General features: G+C 36.6%; 2 protein-coding genes across 2 annotated transcripts; both read right to left on the bottom strand.

The window, feature by feature from the left end:
- Window positions 1-371: 371 nt before the first annotated feature.
- Window positions 372-9562, bottom strand: LOC306850211 (tyrosine-protein kinase Src42A). The gene is made up of 9 exons (XM_079385719.1): window positions 9153-9562; window positions 7946-8067; window positions 7604-7770; window positions 7352-7511; window positions 6670-6825; window positions 6512-6567; window positions 1807-1957; window positions 1596-1727; window positions 372-1506 (listed from the first exon to the last, which is right to left on the bottom strand). The coding sequence occupies exons 1-9, from the start codon at window positions 9446-9448 to the stop codon at window positions 1313-1315; spliced, it is 1434 nt and encodes a 477-aa protein (XP_079241845.1). The 5' UTR covers window positions 9449-9562; the 3' UTR covers window positions 372-1312.
- A 225-nt stretch (window positions 9563-9787) lies between these two features.
- LOC306850465 (glucokinase regulatory protein-like) lies at window positions 9788-18674 on the bottom strand (the record flags this gene model as incomplete). Its single annotated transcript, XM_079386117.1, has 19 exons — window positions 18564-18674; window positions 18244-18399; window positions 18075-18143; window positions 17657-17725; window positions 17445-17518; window positions 17296-17362; window positions 16570-16623; window positions 15405-15499; window positions 15181-15286; window positions 14847-14965; window positions 12590-12688; window positions 12352-12449; window positions 12115-12191; window positions 11810-11906; window positions 11635-11732; window positions 11347-11427; window positions 11064-11213; window positions 10392-10526; window positions 9788-9928 (listed from the first exon to the last, which is right to left on the bottom strand). Exons 1-19 carry the CDS (start codon window positions 18576-18578, stop codon window positions 9788-9790), a joined length of 1800 nt encoding a protein of 599 aa, XP_079242243.1. The 5' UTR covers window positions 18579-18674.
- Between the last annotated feature and the right edge of the window lie 911 nt (window positions 18675-19585).

The raw sequence follows: 19585 nt of genomic DNA, 5'->3' as shown, positions 1-19585 counted from the left end.
TTCTTATGCTCACCAAGGCTGTATTTATTTAATCAAAAATTATTTGATTAATTAATATTTTTTTACTATTTAAAATGTTCTCTATTTTAATATATTTTAAAATGTAATTTATTCCTGTGACGGGGAAGCTGAATTTTCAGCATATTAGCATGATTTCTAGAGGATCATATGAGACTGAAGAGTAATGATGCTGAAACTTCAGCTTTGCATCACAGGAATAAATTACATTTTAGAATATATTAAAACAGGAAATGGTTCTTTTAAATTGTAAAAATATTTCACAATATAATTATTTTTACTGTATTTGTAATCTAATAAATGCAGCCTTGGTGAGTTATATAACTATTTAAAAACTTTTGACTGGTATAATTCAAAGTAAAACTTGACATTTACTGTAAAGATTATGTAAAGAATTTGAGTTTGTTTTTTCAGAGACAAGTATTTAGGGCTGTTAAAACATTTTAGTAATGTAAAATGTTTTCAGAAGGAAGAAGGAAACCTGCCTTAAAAAGCGCACTTACAGTAGTAGCAGCAATCCAGATTTACATAATTACATTAGTATGTTCTTTATCAGGTCACAGAACATACATGCTCCTACAACATTTCACATAAAAGGTTAAAAATTAAACATTCATTTGCAAAGACTCTGCTGTCACCAAATGTCGAAAGTTCACATGACATGGTGTTTCTACATCCAGGCATTCAGCATTTTTTAGTTCAGCAGCTTTGATCACAAAAATGTCAGTCAACAATGGAATATTTCCTGCTCACCAGGGAATAGTAAACAGCTTTTTGGAAACTATAAGAAACGTCATAATCACCTTTGGGAATACTGATTAGCAATACTAGTAATAGTCCTTCATTATCATATGTTTGAGAGATTTATGTCAGTTTGCACATGGATGAATCTCATGAAACCTGTCTAGAACACACCTGAGTTACATGTAATGCCAAAAATGTATTTTTTATTTTAAAATTTTGCCTAAAGACAACAAAGCCTCTTTTTAAGGCCATTTTACTTTTTCCCCATGACAATTAAGCATTTTAGCTTCAAATTCTCATTATTGCATTATATAATTTTAGATATATGCCGTTTTTAATTTTAAAAGGCACAATAAAGCAGACTTGACTTGTACTGTAATATTTACTGTGATATTTTTTTTGTTTTGCATTTTCATGAGAATCACCCATGTTGCTTTAATTTCAGTAGATATGTCCTGTTACCTCTGTAAACTATAAGTGATATAGTATATGTGTTGGATGCGTATAACCTAAGCTCAGAAGTGTCCCAGTTCTCTAATTTCTACAGTATCTACTCCAGTTCAGAATCAGGCTCATTTATGAGAGCCATCAGCCTCTCCCGTAGCTCCGTAAATGTTGGTCTCTCCTCAGGGTTTAACCTCCAGCACAGCAACATAATGTCGTAGAGCGCTTCGGGACAGCCAGCCGGTCTCTGCATCCGCTCTCCTTTCTGAATGGACCGAGCGCATGTCATTTTGTCCATACCTGAGATTGTGGAAGAAAGAAATGCACCAGAGTTGGGTGACATGCAATCCTGCACCCACATGTGTCATAGAGTGGTGAAATGTATTTACCAGGGTATGGGTCATCGCCATACGTCACGATTTCAGTTAAAAGAATGCCAAAAGACCAGACGTCGCTCTTGCTTGTGTAAGCCTTGTTGTCAAATATCTCAGGGGCCATCCATTTCACTGGGACCTTTATTGCTGCAGATAAATGAGAACTGTCAAATACACTTTGTGTGTCTTATATGTTTGCATGAACATTTCAAAGAGCCTATCTCACCTGATGAAATTCTGCGGCTTCCAGCAAGATTAATTTCAGCGAGTCCAAAATCAGCTATTTTGCAGCATTGCATGTCGGTAAGCAGAATGTTCTCGGCTCTCAGATCGCGGTGAACTATTTTATTTTCAATGTACATCATTCCTTCTGTAATCTAAAAAAAAATGCAGTAGTTTAGCAAACAACTACTTCAGTGGAAAATGTATTTTTAGGCATTTCAGCGCTCGTCAATATGTTTCCATCCAAAGATGCACAAAACTGTAATATCGCATAAAACATTTACGAATTAAGCACCGTTTCCATCCAACGAGTCAAGGAGAACCAAATCGTCACTTCCTGTAAAGCTGACACTAAATATAATTATTGACACTAAAGCCACTGAATATAATTTTTGTCATATAGCTTATTATAAATTTGTAAATTATTTATAAATTCTCAGAGTGAGCAGACTATTTGGGAATGCAGTCGTGTAAGACAATTATTCAGAAATAGCCTACTTTGATGACAGACTTTGTTCAGGCATTTCAGAAGGACCGAAACAACATTACTGCGGTCAGGCCAGCCTCCACCTTGAAAAACACGGCCATTCTAGTCGCCATGTTAAATAATACAAATGTTTTAAAAAATGGTCTGATAAAATGAAGATGACTTCAAATGTTGAGTAATATTAAATGTAGAATTTCCAAATAATATGAAAATAACTGTCTGATGAAATAACAAAATAAAAGCCTTTCATGAACTTGCATATAACCATATTTATCTGTGCATTCACATAGTCATAAAAAGGCAACTCCCTGTCTCCACAAAAAAGTTTCACTTTTGATTAATAGTACACCACTCCAGAATGTCATTTGTCCAATGTCAGGCCTGTCCGATTTTCTGTTACAAAATAAAAACTCCAAAAACTCATTTATGACCAGTTTTGTCTTTGATTTTGGATAGCTCTAAAAAGGAAACTCCCTGTTTCCACAGACCAATTTCAATTCAGATTAATAGTCCACTACCCCATGGTTTCACTCAACCAGTTTCAAGACGATCTGATGTTGCATTACAAAATAAAAGCCCCCCCCAAAAACTCACATATGACCAATTTTTTTAGATGGCTCTAAAAAGGAAACTCCCATATTGTAAAGTGTTACCTATTTGTAATGCAACCTCAGATCAGTAGAGGTTCGTTTGGAGCCCGAGTCTGCGCAGTAGAGATTCGTTTGGAGCCCGAGTCTGCGCAGTAGAGGTTCGTTTGGAGCCCGAGTCTGCGCAGTAGAGATTCGTTTGGAGCCCGGGAGCCCGAGTCTGCGCAGTAGAGATTCGTTTGGAGCCCGAGTCTGCGCAGTAGAGATTCGTTTGGAGCCCGAGTCTGCGCAGTAGAGATTCGTTTGGAGCCCGAGTCTGCGCAGTAGAGAGTAGTTTGGAGCCCGAGTCTGCGCAGTAGAGGTTCGTTTGGAGCCCGAGTCTGCGCAGTAGAGGTTCGTTTGGAGGCAGAGTCTGCGCAGTAGAGAGTAGTTTGGAGCCCGAGTCTGCGCAGTAGAGATTCGTTTGGAGCCCGAGTCTGCGCAGTAGAGGTTCGTTTGGAGCCCGAGTCTGCGCAGTAGAGGTTCGTTTGGAGCCCGAGTCTGCGCAGTAGAGGTTCGTTTGGAGCCTGGGAGCCCGAGTCTGCGCAGTAGAGATTCGTTTGGAGCCCGAGTCTGCGCAGTAGAGGTTCGTTTGGAGCCCGAGTCTGCGCAGTAGAGGTTCGTTTGGAGCCCGAGTCTGCGCAGTAGAGGTTCGTTTGGAGCCCGAGTCTGCGCAGTAGAGATTCGTTTGGAGCCCGGGAGCCCGAGTCTGCGCAGTAGAGATTCGTTTGGAGCCCGAGTCTGCGCAGTAGAGATTCGTTTGGAGCCCGAGTCTGCGCAGTAGAGATTCGTTTGGAGCCTGGGAGCCCAAGTCTGCGCAGTAGAGAGTAGTTTGGAGCCCGAGTCTGCGCAGTAGAGATTCGTTTGGAGCCCGAGTCTGCGCAGTAGAGGTTCGTTTGGAGGCAGAGTCTGCGCAGTAGCGTCATGAGGTGGAGCCGTGGAATCAAACTCTCGCACAAACTCCCACAGACCCAATCAACCATAACGACACGCTCCATTTTCATAGCATCAAATTACTAGCTAAAATCAAACCTATCACAAAAACAAACAATTGAACATATATCAGCGTGATAACAACTATCTTAAATGACCAAAACCATATTTCGGAAAATTGTATTGGAAGTGTAATTATTTTTTTTATTTTGATTGAAGTCCCATTCGTTTACATGGAGAGGGCGGGGTTTATGACCTGTACTGCAGCCAGCCACCAGGGGGCGATCAAAGAGCCCGCAGCTTCACAGACACACCCGATTTACACTAAGGCTGTGTCCAAATTCAGGGTCTGCATCCTTCGGAGTACTCATTTGAAGGATGTTACGTCACAGCGCCGCGACGAAGGCTGTCCAAATTCGTAGGATCCTTCAAATGCGGCCCACAAATACGTCCTCCTTTTCCCCGAATTGGAAGGATGGGTGTGGTGGATCCTTTCCCGTCCTACCTATCCCATAATTCTTTTCGGCAGAGCGTAATGGCGGACGAAGTGAGCGGTAGCGGAGTGGGAGAGGAGTTTCTCTGACAAAACAAGCTAAAGTTTATGCTTCGGCTCAATGAATTTGTAGGATAAATTAGTAGAATACTTAAAAACAAATAAAAATAGGCTATAATGGCTTACCTGGATGTGACTGTCTTGTAGTCTGATATAAAAAACTCTCCGACAACGAGCAAAGAAAGTATTTAATTTATTTAATTGCTTTATTTCTTCCAAAAGAATTAAAATGAGGAGAATAACTCTTTGTTTATCCATTTTCCCGCTTCTTGCTTGGCGGCTGTCACGGTTGCTAGGCGACAGGATATGAGCAACGGGTAAGGGAGGGAACTGAAAGAAGGGTAGGCTGTCCAAATTCACAAACACCGACTTCCGGGTTTTGCGGACGTCGGAGGATCCCTCCTCCTTCAACCGGGTAGGAAGGATCCTAAGGAGGATGCAGACCCTGAATTTGGACACAGCCTAAGTGCAAATAGCCCGCCTTCTTGGCAAAGGCTATTTACAGTATCTCCGCCCACCAACATGTGATTCGGTTAGTCAGGACTAAAAAAAGATGCTCAATTAATATCCGTTTCAGTGATGTAGATGGTAAGGCGTGTGTTTTTTGATGCGATCAACCCGAGTTCGAGCCCGCCTTTTGCCGAACTTTTTTTCTCCCTTTTCAAATCTCATATCGCAACGGAAAGGCATTTATTTTCAATAAAAATTAAGGAAATAATCAAAAAGTTCGGGTAGGGTTAGGGTAGGTGTAGGGAGGGCTTTATTGTCCCAATAAGGTGGCATCCATTTAGTAATTTGAATTAAAACTATAATTTACACTCAATACGTTATTATTGAGTTGTACTATAATGTACTACAATACTGAGGTTCAGATAATTGCCACTATTTGCAATAAGTAGCCTAGTATAAATAGCAGAAAATCTTGCTATTTGAATTGTGTAAATAGAATCTATAGCCATTTGCACTTAGTTTAAATAGCATATAGTTAAAAAATACTGCTATTTGCACTTAGTGTAAATAGTATCTCACTAAGAAAATATGCTATTTACACTTATGACATTTACACTTTTGCAAATAGCTGCTGCCTTACTCTTCCGGGTTCCTCCACTCTATTCATAATTGAATGTGACGAGACTAGAAGCATTTATTACTGCATCTCACCCAACTCTGGTGTGTAGGCCTATATATTATTTTCCATCTGTTTAAATAGATTACAAGAAATTCTTATTCTTTTGCTATTTTACTTGTTTCAATTCAACTTAAATCTGTTTAAATCGTTTATTTATTTAATTCATTTAAAAAGACCATTTGGGTCTTCTAAATAAAAAGATTCACAAATTTAGGGCCTTGGTTTAGTATCAACTGAAAAAGTTTTTGATTGGACGGTGTGATCCCTAAATCAGTGTTAACAATGCAAGATGCACTGCTTAAGTATATAAGATGTTTTATTTAAATAGTATATATAAACGTAACTGTTGTGCTGGATATGAATGAGGAATTTTATGCATCTGTAAGGTGTTTTAACAGCACATAGAGGGTTTTCTTTTTCCTCGTTCCTCACTGCCTCGTGCATTCGGAGAATTGTCCTTCATAATGATCGATTTCCGGGTCACGGGCTGGAGGGCGGCAGAGCGAGGAAATGAGGAAGCATCAGTTTGAATATTGAGAAGCAGCTGATCTTGCATGACAGCAGCACCAAAAATAATGAACACGCCACCTGTCTCCCTAACATTAATGTCAATGTTGCTGTGTCAGGCTTCTTACACTAACAGAGCAATAAAACGAGCCTTTTCAGAGAAATCAATGTATGAATTGCTTACTTAGAGAGAATGCATTGGTTATAATGATTCATCGGTGCATGTTATTCTAAAAAAAAAATATTTATATTTGTAATGTACTATAAAGTTCTGTTAAAAATACCCATGTTCTGAAATTTTCAGAAAATACTTTTCCAGTCACTCTAGTTTCCCTCCATTGATTTTGTTGTTTCTTTAAGAAAAACATCAGCTTGGGAGTTTCATGTCGAGTTTAATTGTCTTTAAAGAAAACTGGCCGTATGATTTTGATCACATTCCAGAAAACTGAATTACTCACAAAGAAATCAAGTTACCTGCACAGCAAAATCCATCATGAGTGAAAACTCCAGGTCTTGTTTCTCTTTGTGGCCTGAAGAAAAACAAACTTATTTCTGTCAAAGCAATGCGTCAGTTAATATTTAGGGTGTCTAAATGTTTTTAGTTGCATGCGAGTAAATATTACTTCACTTACTGATGAGAAATTTCTTTAAACTGCCATTTTTCATGAGCTCTGTGACTAAACACATGGGTTCACTATTGGTACACACAGCATAGAGCTTCAGCAAATGCTCGTGATGCAGCTCTTTCATGATATCAATCTCCGTTTTGATATTTAAATAGTTGACATCTGCAAGTAAAGTGGGACAGATAATATCAATTGATGATCATTTTAAAAGTAAAATAATTGAAGATGCACCTTCCTAGCTAATCACACTTTGGCTAAGGTTCATGCCGTTTATTTAAAAACGGTAAAAAACAAACATTCTTCCAGTAACGGTAATACAACTTCAAATGTTCAAATTTATCTGGTCTTTACTAATGTTCTCAAAACATAAGCACAGAAAATGTTATTCACAATTTTTTTTTATTTTTTTGTAACTTAATAACAATGTTAGCTAAACATTCTTAGAACATGTTTTTGTTCGCTGGTATACTAGCTTGCTTGAGTTGTTCGAGTCATGATTACCAGGTGAAAAAGGATACTAAATGCAAATAATAAAATGCAACATATTTATGATAGCAAAATATGTTTATGCCAATATTAATTAAAGTCACTTCTCAATTTTGTAAGACATTTATTTTGCACTCAGCATTAAATGTAAAGCATGGGGCATGAAGTATCTAGTTGAGAACCACGTTTTAACCTGTTTTACCTCTGAACTCTTTGATGGCCACCTCTGTGGTGTTGTTCCAGAGCCCCTGCCAGACCTCCGCAAACTCCCCGCTGCCCAGCCTCTTTATTTTGGTAAGTGAGCTTCTGTCTACCTCCCATTTGGTTTCAAATGACAGAGTCAGAGGAGCTGGCTGGTCCAGCTAGAAGAGTAACGGACAGATTGGAATTGTGCTGGACAACTTTTTCAATAGTATGCTGCAGTACTTTCGTTAATCTGTAGGTTTTCACTGACCTTCACACAGGGCTCGTGAAGCTTCGCGCAGAGTCCGCCCTCGTTTTTAGAGTAAAACTCTATCAGCTCACGCAAGGTCTGGAAGGGTGTGTGATGAACAAGGAAGAAGGGCTTGTCGTTTTCTCCCTGCTTGACCTTGTAATGCCGTGTATGAAGGCCGTTCCTCACTTTAAAAGAAATCATTTGTAGAAAATGTTATTTAGCTACTCTTCAAGTTAAGATCAAGTTTGGTTTATTGTTACTTGATCTCTTTTCTACTGGGTTAAAGTGCAAAATAAAGCAGTTAAATGAAAGCGGTAGAGGCTTGAGATATAATGTGTGTGTGAGTCACACTTGTCATACCTGATAAGTAATATTGATTATTCTCATCACACTTCCAGATGAGAAACGCACCCTCTTTGTTCTCTGGTCTCAGCAGACATCTCTTGGCCTCTATACGTGTTTTAACATTCTCAAAATACCATCTGAAAATCAGTTGACACTAGTTTTTTATTAAGTGTAATTTTATTTGTGTCCAATATAGTGTGTTGTGATACAATGTTGTTTGACAGATTAAATGGGCAATAAATAAACTATTTTAATGGGTGAATCTCACAGAAAGAAAAATTATCATAGTATACTTATATCATAATATTAAACATAATTTAATACTAAATAGATTGTTTTTGGATTATTTTTATTCATTATAAAATTTTTACATTTGTAAAGTATAATCATAAACGTACATCAACGTAATATTTATGCTGATTTTATTATTTTAGAGAGAGAGAGAGAGAGAGAGTATATATATATATATATATATTGAGTGTATTTATATATACATAAATATACACAGTACACACACATATTATGTAAACAATAACTTTTATCTTGGATGCGATTAATCGCGATTAATCATTTGACAGCACTATATATCTATATATATCTATATATATATATATACTATATAAATAAATACATGTAAGTGTTTTCAAAATATATGCTGTATGTGAGTGTATTTATATATACACATAAACATATACACATACATTCTATTATATATATATACATACATAATATAATATTTATTAATTTTATTATTAAATCATTGTAGAAGGTGTTTCAATTTAATTATTAAATTATTTATTATTAAATTATTAAAATATTTGTAAAAATTTAACATTACAGTATTCAAATTATGGAGGAAAAAAATTAATTGTTAAAAAAATAATGTCACAAACAAATGAAAAAGGGATTTAATGTATTTAATTTAATTTTAATTAACAAGCTTAGAAACTTTTTTTGGATCTCTTATACTTGTCTCTTGACAGATTCACCCTGATATATCTTAGCGTCCAATAACATCCAAACTCTGTCTCTTTAATCATTCTCAATAGTCTTTTCTACATAAAAACACAGCACTGTAGGAACTTCACCAGAACTTGTGAAACTGGAAACACAGGAATCCAGTTTCATTCAGGGCAGAGACTCGATCACTAAGCGTGAGGTTGCTCTATATATTATGCATTCGCACAAGCTCAAAACGATCAAAAGTAACTCAAGGACTTACGACTCGGCCTCTACGCTGTCCAGCGGTTTGATGAAGTCTTTAGGCACATATCCCTTTTCCTCCACAAAGCCTGTAGATCCATTACCCTTAGCTGTGCGTCTCCTCACATACAACCAGTGCTCATTCTCTCCTGTCACCTCCAGAATATCTCCTTTACTCAGATTTAGATCCCATATTGTGCGTTGAGGATAGTCGTAGATCGACTTGAAGACTCTTTTGCGGCTGAGGGACCGCTCTTCGCTCTTCGGTGGGCAACACGGGCAGCAACGTTTACAGGTGCACATAGAATTTCCCATGTTTACCAGTCATATCTGCTCATGCCGTGTGCACTCCAGCAGAATGATGGTACAATGGCATGACTAGCGCACTTTACTACCAGCTCACTGCAGCCAGACCAACTAGTTTCCACTAGTTACTGTTAGTAGGTCAAGGAAGTGTTCTGCGAAAAATATGATCAGAATTCCCCTGATGTCATCACCAGTTGGATTTATTTCAACAACAACAAAAGGCCACAGCATGCATACAGAGCATAACGAGAATTTATAGTCACTGATTAGTAGCCAAGCAACACAGCCTGAAACACTCTGTCTTAAAAATGCCCCTTCATTGTGGCAATGCATTATTTTGTTGTGTGTTTAGTCCACAGTGCTTTTGTTCTCGGAAGAATTGAAGCAGGCGCTCACTGCATCTCGAATCACAGGACGACAATCCAAATGATGCCATGCTTCAGTGAGAGTGCAGCCGCACCGTATCATCACCAGTGCAGTCGGGACCACCTGCCAGTGCAGGACATATCAGGTATAACATATCAGGTGCTAATAATGCAATACTTTTATTAACGTTTATAACAGTTCACCCAAAAATGAACATTTGCTGAAAAATTGATGGACTGGAGTGGTGTGGATTATTGTGATGTATTTATCAGCTGTTTGGACTGACGGCACCCATTCACTGCAGAGGATCCAATGATGTGCAAGTGATGGAATGCTACATTTCTCCAAATCTGATGAAGAAACAAACTCATCTACATCTTGGATGGCGTAAGGGTGAGTAATTTGTCAGCAAATTTTCATTTTTGGGTGAACTGTTCTTTAATATTAGTTAATGCATTAAAACTAATGTGTTATCTTTGTTAGTGTAAAAATTCCTTTAAAAAAGTGTTCGGTAACCTGACTGAATTTAATCTTTAATACTTCTGTCTACGTCAAAGATGGTCAAGATAAATAAGCAAGTTCTTACTCGATCCCGTCTGTTTGCCTTATCTGTGTGTTTCCACACATCTGCTGATGTCATGTCTTCACTCAGGTCATCTGTACTGTAGATGGCTCTCAGTAGAGCTCTTTCACACTCGCTTTCGGAGCAGCCTGTGAACCGCTGACAGTGATGGTATAATTAAACCCACCATATGGAAACCACACACAGGGGTCGTATTAAAGTTCCAGCTCAATTACTTTTTAAAACTGAGAGTTAAAAATAGTCAGACATAATATTCAAATTCAAATTCAATCTCTATTTTTACATTTTCCAAAGAAAATGCGAGTGGTGTTTGCCCTCTTTCCACAATGCTACTCTCCTACAAATAAAGATTCTTCATTTACATCTATGGTTCTGTTGAGAACATTTTACATCCATAGAGCCTTTCCACTGCAGATCATTTAAACAATGATTCCTTTTAAGAACTTTTAAAGTTCTGAAAGGTTCTCTGGGGAACCAAAAATGGAACCTTCATTTTTAAGAGTGTAGGGATGCTATGTAGTTGCTAGGGCATCATATTTGTTATGTAGTTCCTATAAGAGCTCAAAAACAGTACATGAAGGTTATTGTTTGGCATTTTTGGGTTCTAATCTAACTTGGGGTTCAACTGGTTCCAACAGTATGAATTCATAATGATATGAATAATAATAATGATACCTGTAAAATGTTGATGGCTCTCCTGTACAGCTTGCTGTTAGTTACTCTGAGGTCGATCATGTAGTTCATGTAGACTTTTCCCTTCAGTACATGAGCTCCTGTGCTGATTGCATTAAGACACCATTTAGTTGAAAGCTCCCAGTGCTGTCTCTGTTGAATAAAAGTCTCTTTGAAGCCTTTACTTTATTATTCTTACAGCATATGTATATATAGAGATATTACAGTATAAATACTTCAACTAAATTGGTACTTGTGGGAGTAGTTCATGTGACAGATGGCTCACCATTACAAATGAGTTCACGTCCTCTGAGGAAAAAGACCATGTGATGTGCAGAACGGTTTCAAACAAGATGCATACACGTTCCTGAAGCAATATATAGTAAAAAATATAATACAGTTATTTAAAATATAAGTTATTTGTTCTCTTTTAAACTACAAAGTCCATGCAAAAAAAAAATTGCTTATTACATAAGCAGCATTATGCAGTTAGAAGATGTGTGCTGCAAGGGAATTTTATCAAGAAGTGAGAGTTGTTGTAGCGGCAAAAATCCTGGTTACTCATTTTACTCACAGGGACGGTGAATTTCTCAAGGTCATGAGTAATTGCATGCAAATTAGATGTCCTTCGCCTCACTTGATCAGCTAGTGCCGTCACCTCATGCAGGTCATCTTAGGAGAGACATTAAAATATAAAATATATCTAAGGAATTGACCATGTTTTGTGCAACTGGTTCTTGTTTGCTCACCATTAACTGTAAACAGAAACAGGACCATGTCATTTTGACTCAGGCTAGGTAAGATTGTTTCCACAAAATCCTTGTGGCCAATTACAAATTCTGGCCCCTAGAAGTAGTTGTTATAGCTGTTAATAAATGTTATAATAAGAAAAATTCAAATACATAAGGTATTGGATAGGGGATAGTTCTGCAGATGCAAAAACATTTAATACATAGAGGTTTGGAATAATATGAGAATGAGTAAATGATGATAAAATCTTCATTTTTTAAAATGAATTGTCACTTTGTTGTTAAATTAATGACTTTGAGCTCACCAAAGATGATAGATCCCCCTCTTTGTTTTTCATTTTTCTGAAACCGTTGTTGATGAAACCTCTGATGTCATCAAAATCTGATCAAATAATTACAATTAAAAAGTAGTTTTGGGTTGTAACATTTCCCATAAATGTATTCTTGCACTGTTATTAATTTACCCATTAACAAACTGTCAAATGAACACATTTAAGGAACATATCAAATTATAAAATAATATTTGGCACTGCACACAGCACCTGCTCCATATGTTGGGATGCATTCACTTGCATCAGTCAGTCCTATAATGCCAAGAGTTTGCCATCCAATATAGTACACATGTGCTTTCTTCTGAAGGCTGTTGAAAGAAAAATAAATCATAATTGTGTCAAAACCTTCATTACCAAGGCAATTTCTGCTTTTTTTTAAACACATGTGCCAGCAGCTCAACTTGTTCATGTGGAAAAGCTCAGGTTCATGTGTCAGGAGATGTTGTACCTCTCTCCTGCTTTATGAATAAGTGCTGCAAGCTCATCACTGTTTGAGTAAGTAGTTTCATAAACCATCTCATGCTCGAAGATCCGGGCAGAAATATATCTGAATGACACATTTAATCATAGTAAATTAGTCTTAAGAGAACTGAAATAGTTCAATATTTTATACTACATAATATATTTAATTATACACTGCCTTCCAAAAGTTTGGAAACACCCCAACCTTCCTAAACCTTCCAACAAGACAATGACCCCAAGCACACTTCCAAGCTGTGCAAATCCTATTTGGAGAGGAAACAGTCAGCTGGCATCATGTCTGTCATGGAATGGCCTCCCCAATCACCCGACCTCAACCCAATTGAGCTACTATGGGAGGAACTGGACCGTGATGTCCGTTAGAAGTGTCCAACCAGTGTGAATCATCTTTGGGCAATCCTTCAGGAGGCTTGGAGTAATATACAGTATCGTCAATGTTTGAATAACCTGATGTCAGGGTTGGGTGCAGGGATAGAGCGAGGACTCAAATGCAGGAGGAAAATCGGGCTTTATTAATTATAAAATAAAATAAACAAACAAACAAAAACTACCCCGTAGGGGAAAACACACTGGCAAGGCAGGGCAAGACAAGGCAAGGCAAGGCAAGGCAGGACAGGACAGGACTTCATGAGGGTAGGGTCGACGACAAACCAGCACGGGACTGCAAACACAAGGAGATTATAAAGGGAGCCAATGAGGAGGGTAATGAGGTAAACACAGGTGGGGAAATTTAACCAATAATTAGGAAACAAGGTGGGTGGGGTCAAGACAATTGACATGAGCACATGGCACATAGAACCAAACAAGACAAGCCATGTGCTCACACAAAACAAAAACACAAGCACATGGCCAGCAAAACAAATCACTAGCCATGTGCAAGACAGGACACGAACACGCAGCTAACGAGGAGACTCATAAGCTGCATGTTCACAAAACATGACAAACATGAAAGCACAGATCAAAACAAAACAAGAAAAAGCACGCGGCCGAAACCGAACCGCGTGCCGAACAAAACGCACACACACAGAGACAGAGGACAGAGGAGCGCACGACCCGAGCAAACTCGAAATCGCACGCTCCCCAGCAAGAACAAACCTGGAGCGTGAGTGTCCGAACCCCGACACGAAACCAGAACAGAGTCTGAACAAGACAGGAGTGCCGGGATCCGAACACCACGCCCCAACATGAAACAGAGCACGCAGACAAGAGAGCGCGCAGCTCGAGCACACTCGAAGCCACGCGCTCACCAAAAAACAAGACAAGAAGGGAGTGTCAGGGCTCCGTCACAAAACCATGAATAAACTAGACCGAAGTGACAGAACCCTGACACCTGACAGCTCGGATGCCCAGATTATACAGAGCTGTAATAGCTGCTAATGGTGGATATTTTGATGAATCGAAAATTAAATTTTTTTCTTTGTATAAACTGTATATGTAATAAAATATGTTTTCGTAGTTTGTGTTGTCCCTTATCAGTGCAAAATTATCACAAATGAAAAAGGATTCATGCCAATATTGTCCAAAACCCCACTTTTCTAGGGTAGTGTATATATGTATATATATATATATATATATATATATATATATATATATAGCGCCCGCATGCTATATTATATATTATATGTATATTAATATATTTACATATTATATGTAAAATAAATACATATCAGTCCCACCATGAATTCATCATTTTTTATTTTATTTATTTATTTTTGTGATCAAAATGACTGATTTTGTAGTGTTCATTTCCATAATATTATGGAAAATTTGCTATGTTTTTTTTTATTTCCATAATTTCTTTTATGGTATATTAGTATTCTATTTTGCTATAGTCTGTAGTCAAAACGGTATTCTGTTCTACTCTTCTATTCTATTATGGTTAATCAGCAATCTTTTATTATATGATCAGCAGTATTCTATTCTATTCTATTCTATTATGGTATATCAGTATTCTGTTATGATCAGTAATCAAAGCCGTATTCTGTTCTATCATGGAAAATCACTATTCTATTATGGTATGATCAGCAGTCAGATTTTTTATTTATTCATTTTTTATTGGGGAAATATATGTGTGCGTGTGTGTGTATGTATGTGTGTGTGTGTGTGTGTGTATTGCAGTTCATGTAGTTGGTACAGTACAACAGTACATATATTATCATATACTATTGGAACCAATTAAACCTCAAATTAGTTTATAATAAATACCAAGTGGAATTAAAACTTACTCAGGTGTTGTTATCTTTCCTCTAAATGCAGCTTCATGTCCAGCCAGAAGAATAGTTTCCAGAATGATTTTAGTTGCACTGCCTCCTTTCATCCGGGACGATCCGCTGATGGCCTCAGCCTATGAGGAGAGACCAGAGCTTCTTATGATGGGTGGACACTCCATAAACATCAGTAAGAATTGTGACATTTTCTATAGAATGCCTGTGCAGCCATTATTATAGAGTATCCTGGGTGCCTGCCAGTGGTTACTAGGGTGGTTGCTAAGGTGTTCAGAGCAGTTGGTGGTGTTTTGCACGTGCACAGATATGTTTATGTCAATGCAGTGTCTCATACCCCCAATACAGGATTTAGGACGAACGCTTTCTTATTTCTCTGCTCTGCAGTCATCCTCTCTGCAACGTCTTTAAAGTGAAATGAACAGTCCTGCATTGGTTCACTCCTGTCAGCATGGCAAGAATGTTAGTATATGCAATCTCCTCTTGTTATTGTGCTCTTAAAATCACAATATGAGAGTTTGTAATATGCAGAAAGGCATTGTTTGCACTCGGTATATCTACCTCGCCATATGTACAGGATTGAATCCCAGGAGCACTGGAGTAAAGACGTCTAAGTGCTTCAGACAAAAATCCAGTTGCCCAGCAACAAATGGTGCCTTTGACACAGAACAACATCATGAAGCACATTCACAGCCGACCTGCAGACGGCTTTGATAAGAGCTCACGTTATCTACATACGTCTGAAAGAAATGAAATAAAACCTGCAGACATTTCCAACAGTAAACTCAAAAAAAAAAAAAAAAAAAAAAAGGTGCAAAAGCTGTCAGTGTGGCAATACCTTTCGAAAGGTACACCTTTTGGACCTTATTTACCCCAAAAAGGTGCCTTTTAGTACCTTAAATGTTCAAATTTGTAGCAAAATTTTACATTTTGAAAAGGTACCATCAGTGACAGCTTTTGTGCCTTTTTCAGTGGTTCAGTGGTCAAAATACAGTATAATTAAAATCACATTTGTTATTATCTATGAAGTAAAAAATTGGGGACGATACATTTGTGTATGCTTTTGTTTTTATATGTTGTGGGCTTCATATATTATTATTATTTAATCAATAATTATTATGATCTTTGCAGGTTTAAACTGACCCTAACTGTTTTTAATACAATTAATAAAAAATCACACTATGAAAAAATGGTAAAAAGTAGCCAATGCATATAGAAAAGAGATCTAAATAGTATAATATTATAACACAATTCCCAAAATAAATGTGAGAACTAAATATAAATAAAACTGTAGCATGCTTTTTATTTAGTTTTTTTATATCTATTTTAAATTGAACAATTTTTTTTTTATTTTTTACATTTTTCTTATTGTATTAAATATTTTATTTTCACAAACTGTGACTATGCTGCATACAGTAATTACATTTTTAAAATATTTTTTATATATGTTATTTTGGTTTTTGCCTTTGAAGGCTTTGTTGTTCCAATTTTTTTTTTTGTATGTAAAATGTGAAGTTGAAACCCAGGACTGTTCTTGGAAAAGAGGGATGTCTAAAATACCCTAAAAACCCTAAAATATAGACTTAACCCAAAACTATTAAATTTTTAGTTAAATGAATCTACAAATGAGGAGATGACTTATTTAAATTTCTATTGTCACGACATTTGTCCTTTGCTATTGATTAAATAATGTGATTTGAGAAAAAGACAATAGTGTTATTCGTACCGACATGCCACAGGATATTCCAATGAACAGGATGCGCTTCTTTCCTGCACAAACCTGTTAGTGGAAAAAAATGATGTTTACATCTGTCAAGCTGAATGTTCTTTAAATAGTGTTTTTGTTAAAGAAAGCATAATTACTAATGCACTCTAAAACAAATGCTGGGTTAAATACAACCCAGCAACTGGGTTGTTTTGACCCAGTGGTTGGGTTACTACCAGAAGACTGGGTTAAACATTTAACCCAACTGCTGGGTCAAAACAACCCAGTTGCTAGGTTTGTCCATATTTCACCCAGCATTTTTTAGAGTGTATCATTACTCAAATATCTAAATACCAAATATTTCTAAAAGTTCTTCACCAGTTAATTTTCTAATTGATTTTCAAATGATAAAATGGGTGAAAATCCCAGAGACTTATAATTAAGGAGGGACCTGAGCCATATCTAGGGATGTGAGTTGAGCAATATTGATTTAGGCCTATAAGCAACACCCGAGTAAGTGTATAGCCATGTGTTAAAAAATCATTTCAAACACTTTAGTAATCACATAGCAACAACCTGGCAACCGCCCAGAGCTATCTGGCATTGCGGTGTTGAGCACAGGTGCTGCTCACATGTTCTTCTGAAAATGTCAATGAATAGCCTGTTGTCTCTGCTTTGGTTGGTGAAACTGATTTATTACTAAGGTAAAGCCACATAACTTGTTTCACTCTTTGTTCTTGCGTTCACCTTGTCCAGCGTGCGAGCTCCCAGCACCGGGTCGTCCTCTGGAGCCTCCTGTGATGTCAGCAGGGCCCTTTAAAAAGAGAGTCCTGAAATACTGCAGTGTCACACTGGAGTCTCGTCTTATGCATCAAACAGACAGACTGTTTATTCACCTGTCACCTCCAGCTATGATGTACGAACAGATCTGCTTCTGTTTTTGGGCATTCAACATCTCATTAAAGGATGTCTGAGGTATGAAATATGATATGACAAATATAAAGAAGAAATTTAACAGTCATACAGAACACAGTGGGGAAAATGTCAGATTGAATTTTCCATTAATATTTAATTTTTTAAATGGATAAATCTTTCTTAAACTCTATACCACCAAGAGAAATGCAATACGGCCTGATGTTCCACAGCCACTTAATAAAATCAAACTCTCCTCAGGGTCCTGCAGGGAGAAAACAATTATCATCATGTTTTTTGACATTTTAGAATTTTCAGAGAATTATTCCGTTTTTGACTTTTTAAAATGTCTTTAATTTCTTTGAATGAAATGTATTATTTTAAATTAGAATTATTATTCAAATAAAAAATGTTAAGTAATTTAAAAATAATATGAAATTAAAATATATCATTTAAATTTTATATATACTAGTTAGATATGTTAAATACTGTTTAAATTAAATAAATTAAAATGAATATTAAATTAAAATAAATATATAATTGTATATACGTATAAACTTAAACTATTATTTCTGAGTTATTAAATTAAAGGACTTCTAGTTGATATTACTGACCCTCAGCATCATTTCCACCCTCTTTGCAACATCCACCATCGTTTGGATGACTGGTGAACTATATAGTCTCTATAAACAAAATGCACAGGTCATTAGCATAGAAGACTCTTGTTAGGAGCATAAGGACATTTAATAGTTACATATCCTTTTTAAAACCACTAGGCCAAACCTGATGAAATGGATCATGGTTTATTTTCTTCTCAAAAATCTCGGCGTCACATCTTCTCAGTATTTGCACCATCTGTTTGCCGTTCGCTCTATCAATATCTCTGCTGATGGGGTTGCATTTCTCCGTGACGGGTAGAGAGAGCTCGAAACACGACTGCTACATTAGACAGAAAACCCAGCTCTTAAGATTAACAGCACCACTCAAGACCTTCTGTAATTACATTTTAACTTGCTAGGGAAGAAGATTTGTTGGTCTATTACCCACTACAGGACGTTTGAGATGAAAGCACATCCAGTTAACAGTGTTCAGTTTTCACTCACCTTCATGTGATCCATGTTCGTCAGACTCCAGCGTTTCAGCGCATACTCTGATTAATGCAGTAAACGTATATGAAAATGCAATGCACTGAGATTGCTTGAGAGAGAAAAAGCCCTCACTAAGCACAAAGTGAGTAGAACAAAGTTCACCAAATGAACTCTGACCCGTCAGCTGTAAAAAAAAAAAAAAAAAAAAAAAAATCCCCTTCTAAAAGATGGATATTGACACACGGTAGAATATTTGGCTTATATTACAACTATATTTGCCAGGACATATGGATCAGTAGTTAAAGCAGTGTTCTACTCTATTCTACTCTATGGTATATATTTGAATTATATTCTACTCTGTTCTGCTCTATAATGGTATAAAGCAGTATTCTATTTTATAAATATCAGTATTCTGTTATGATCAGTTGTCAGTGCAGTATTCTATTCTATGGTATAATATGTAAAGCGGAATTCTATTCTGTTCTATTTCATTATTCTATTATACTCTATTCTGTTGTGATATACTGTAAAGCAATTTTCTATTCTATTATGGTATACCAGTATTCTGTTATGATCATTTGCCATATATTCTATTGTATTATGGTATATCAGTATTGTATTATGATCAGTAGTCAAAGTAGTGTTCTATTCTATGTTATAATCTGTAGTCAAAACAGTATTCTATTCTATTATGGTATGAACATTAGTCAAAGCAGTATTCTATTCTAATCTGGCATATCAGCATTCTATTGCTAATATGATCCGTAGTCAAATAAGTATTTTGTTTTATTCTACTCTATTCTTTTCTGTTAGATCAGTATTCTGTTATGGTATAATCAGTAGTAAAAGCAGTATTCTGTTCAGTTCAATTCTATTCTATTATGTTGTGTCAGTATTCTATTAAGCTCTATTCTATTCTATTCTGGTATATCAGTATTCTATTATTGTATGAACAGTAGACAAAGCAGTATTCTATTCTGTTCTGTTTTGTTTATGCTATTATGGTATATCAGTATTCTATTATGGTATAATCAGTA

Source organism: Barbus barbus (genome assembly GCF_936440315.1).
Source record: "Barbus barbus genome assembly, chromosome: 30".
NCBI lineage: Eukaryota > Metazoa > Chordata > Actinopteri > Cypriniformes > Cyprinidae > Barbus > Barbus barbus.
This window is presented reverse-complemented; position numbering and strand designations above follow the sequence as displayed.

Excerpts from the sequence above, each read along its gene's own strand:
- LOC306850211 (XM_079385719.1), bottom strand. The coding sequence starts at position 9,448 with ATGGGAAATTCTATGTGCACCTGTAAACGTTGCTGCCCGTGTTGCCCA. Across the intron at positions 7,771-7,945 it reads TAATCAATATTACTTATCAG|TGAGGAACGGCCTTCATACA; the intron begins GTATGACAAGTG and ends TTTCTTTTAAAG. Across the intron at positions 6,826-7,351 it reads GGCCATCAAAGAGTTCAGAG|ATGTCAACTATTTAAATATC; the intron begins GTAAAACAGGTT and ends CTTTACTTGCAG.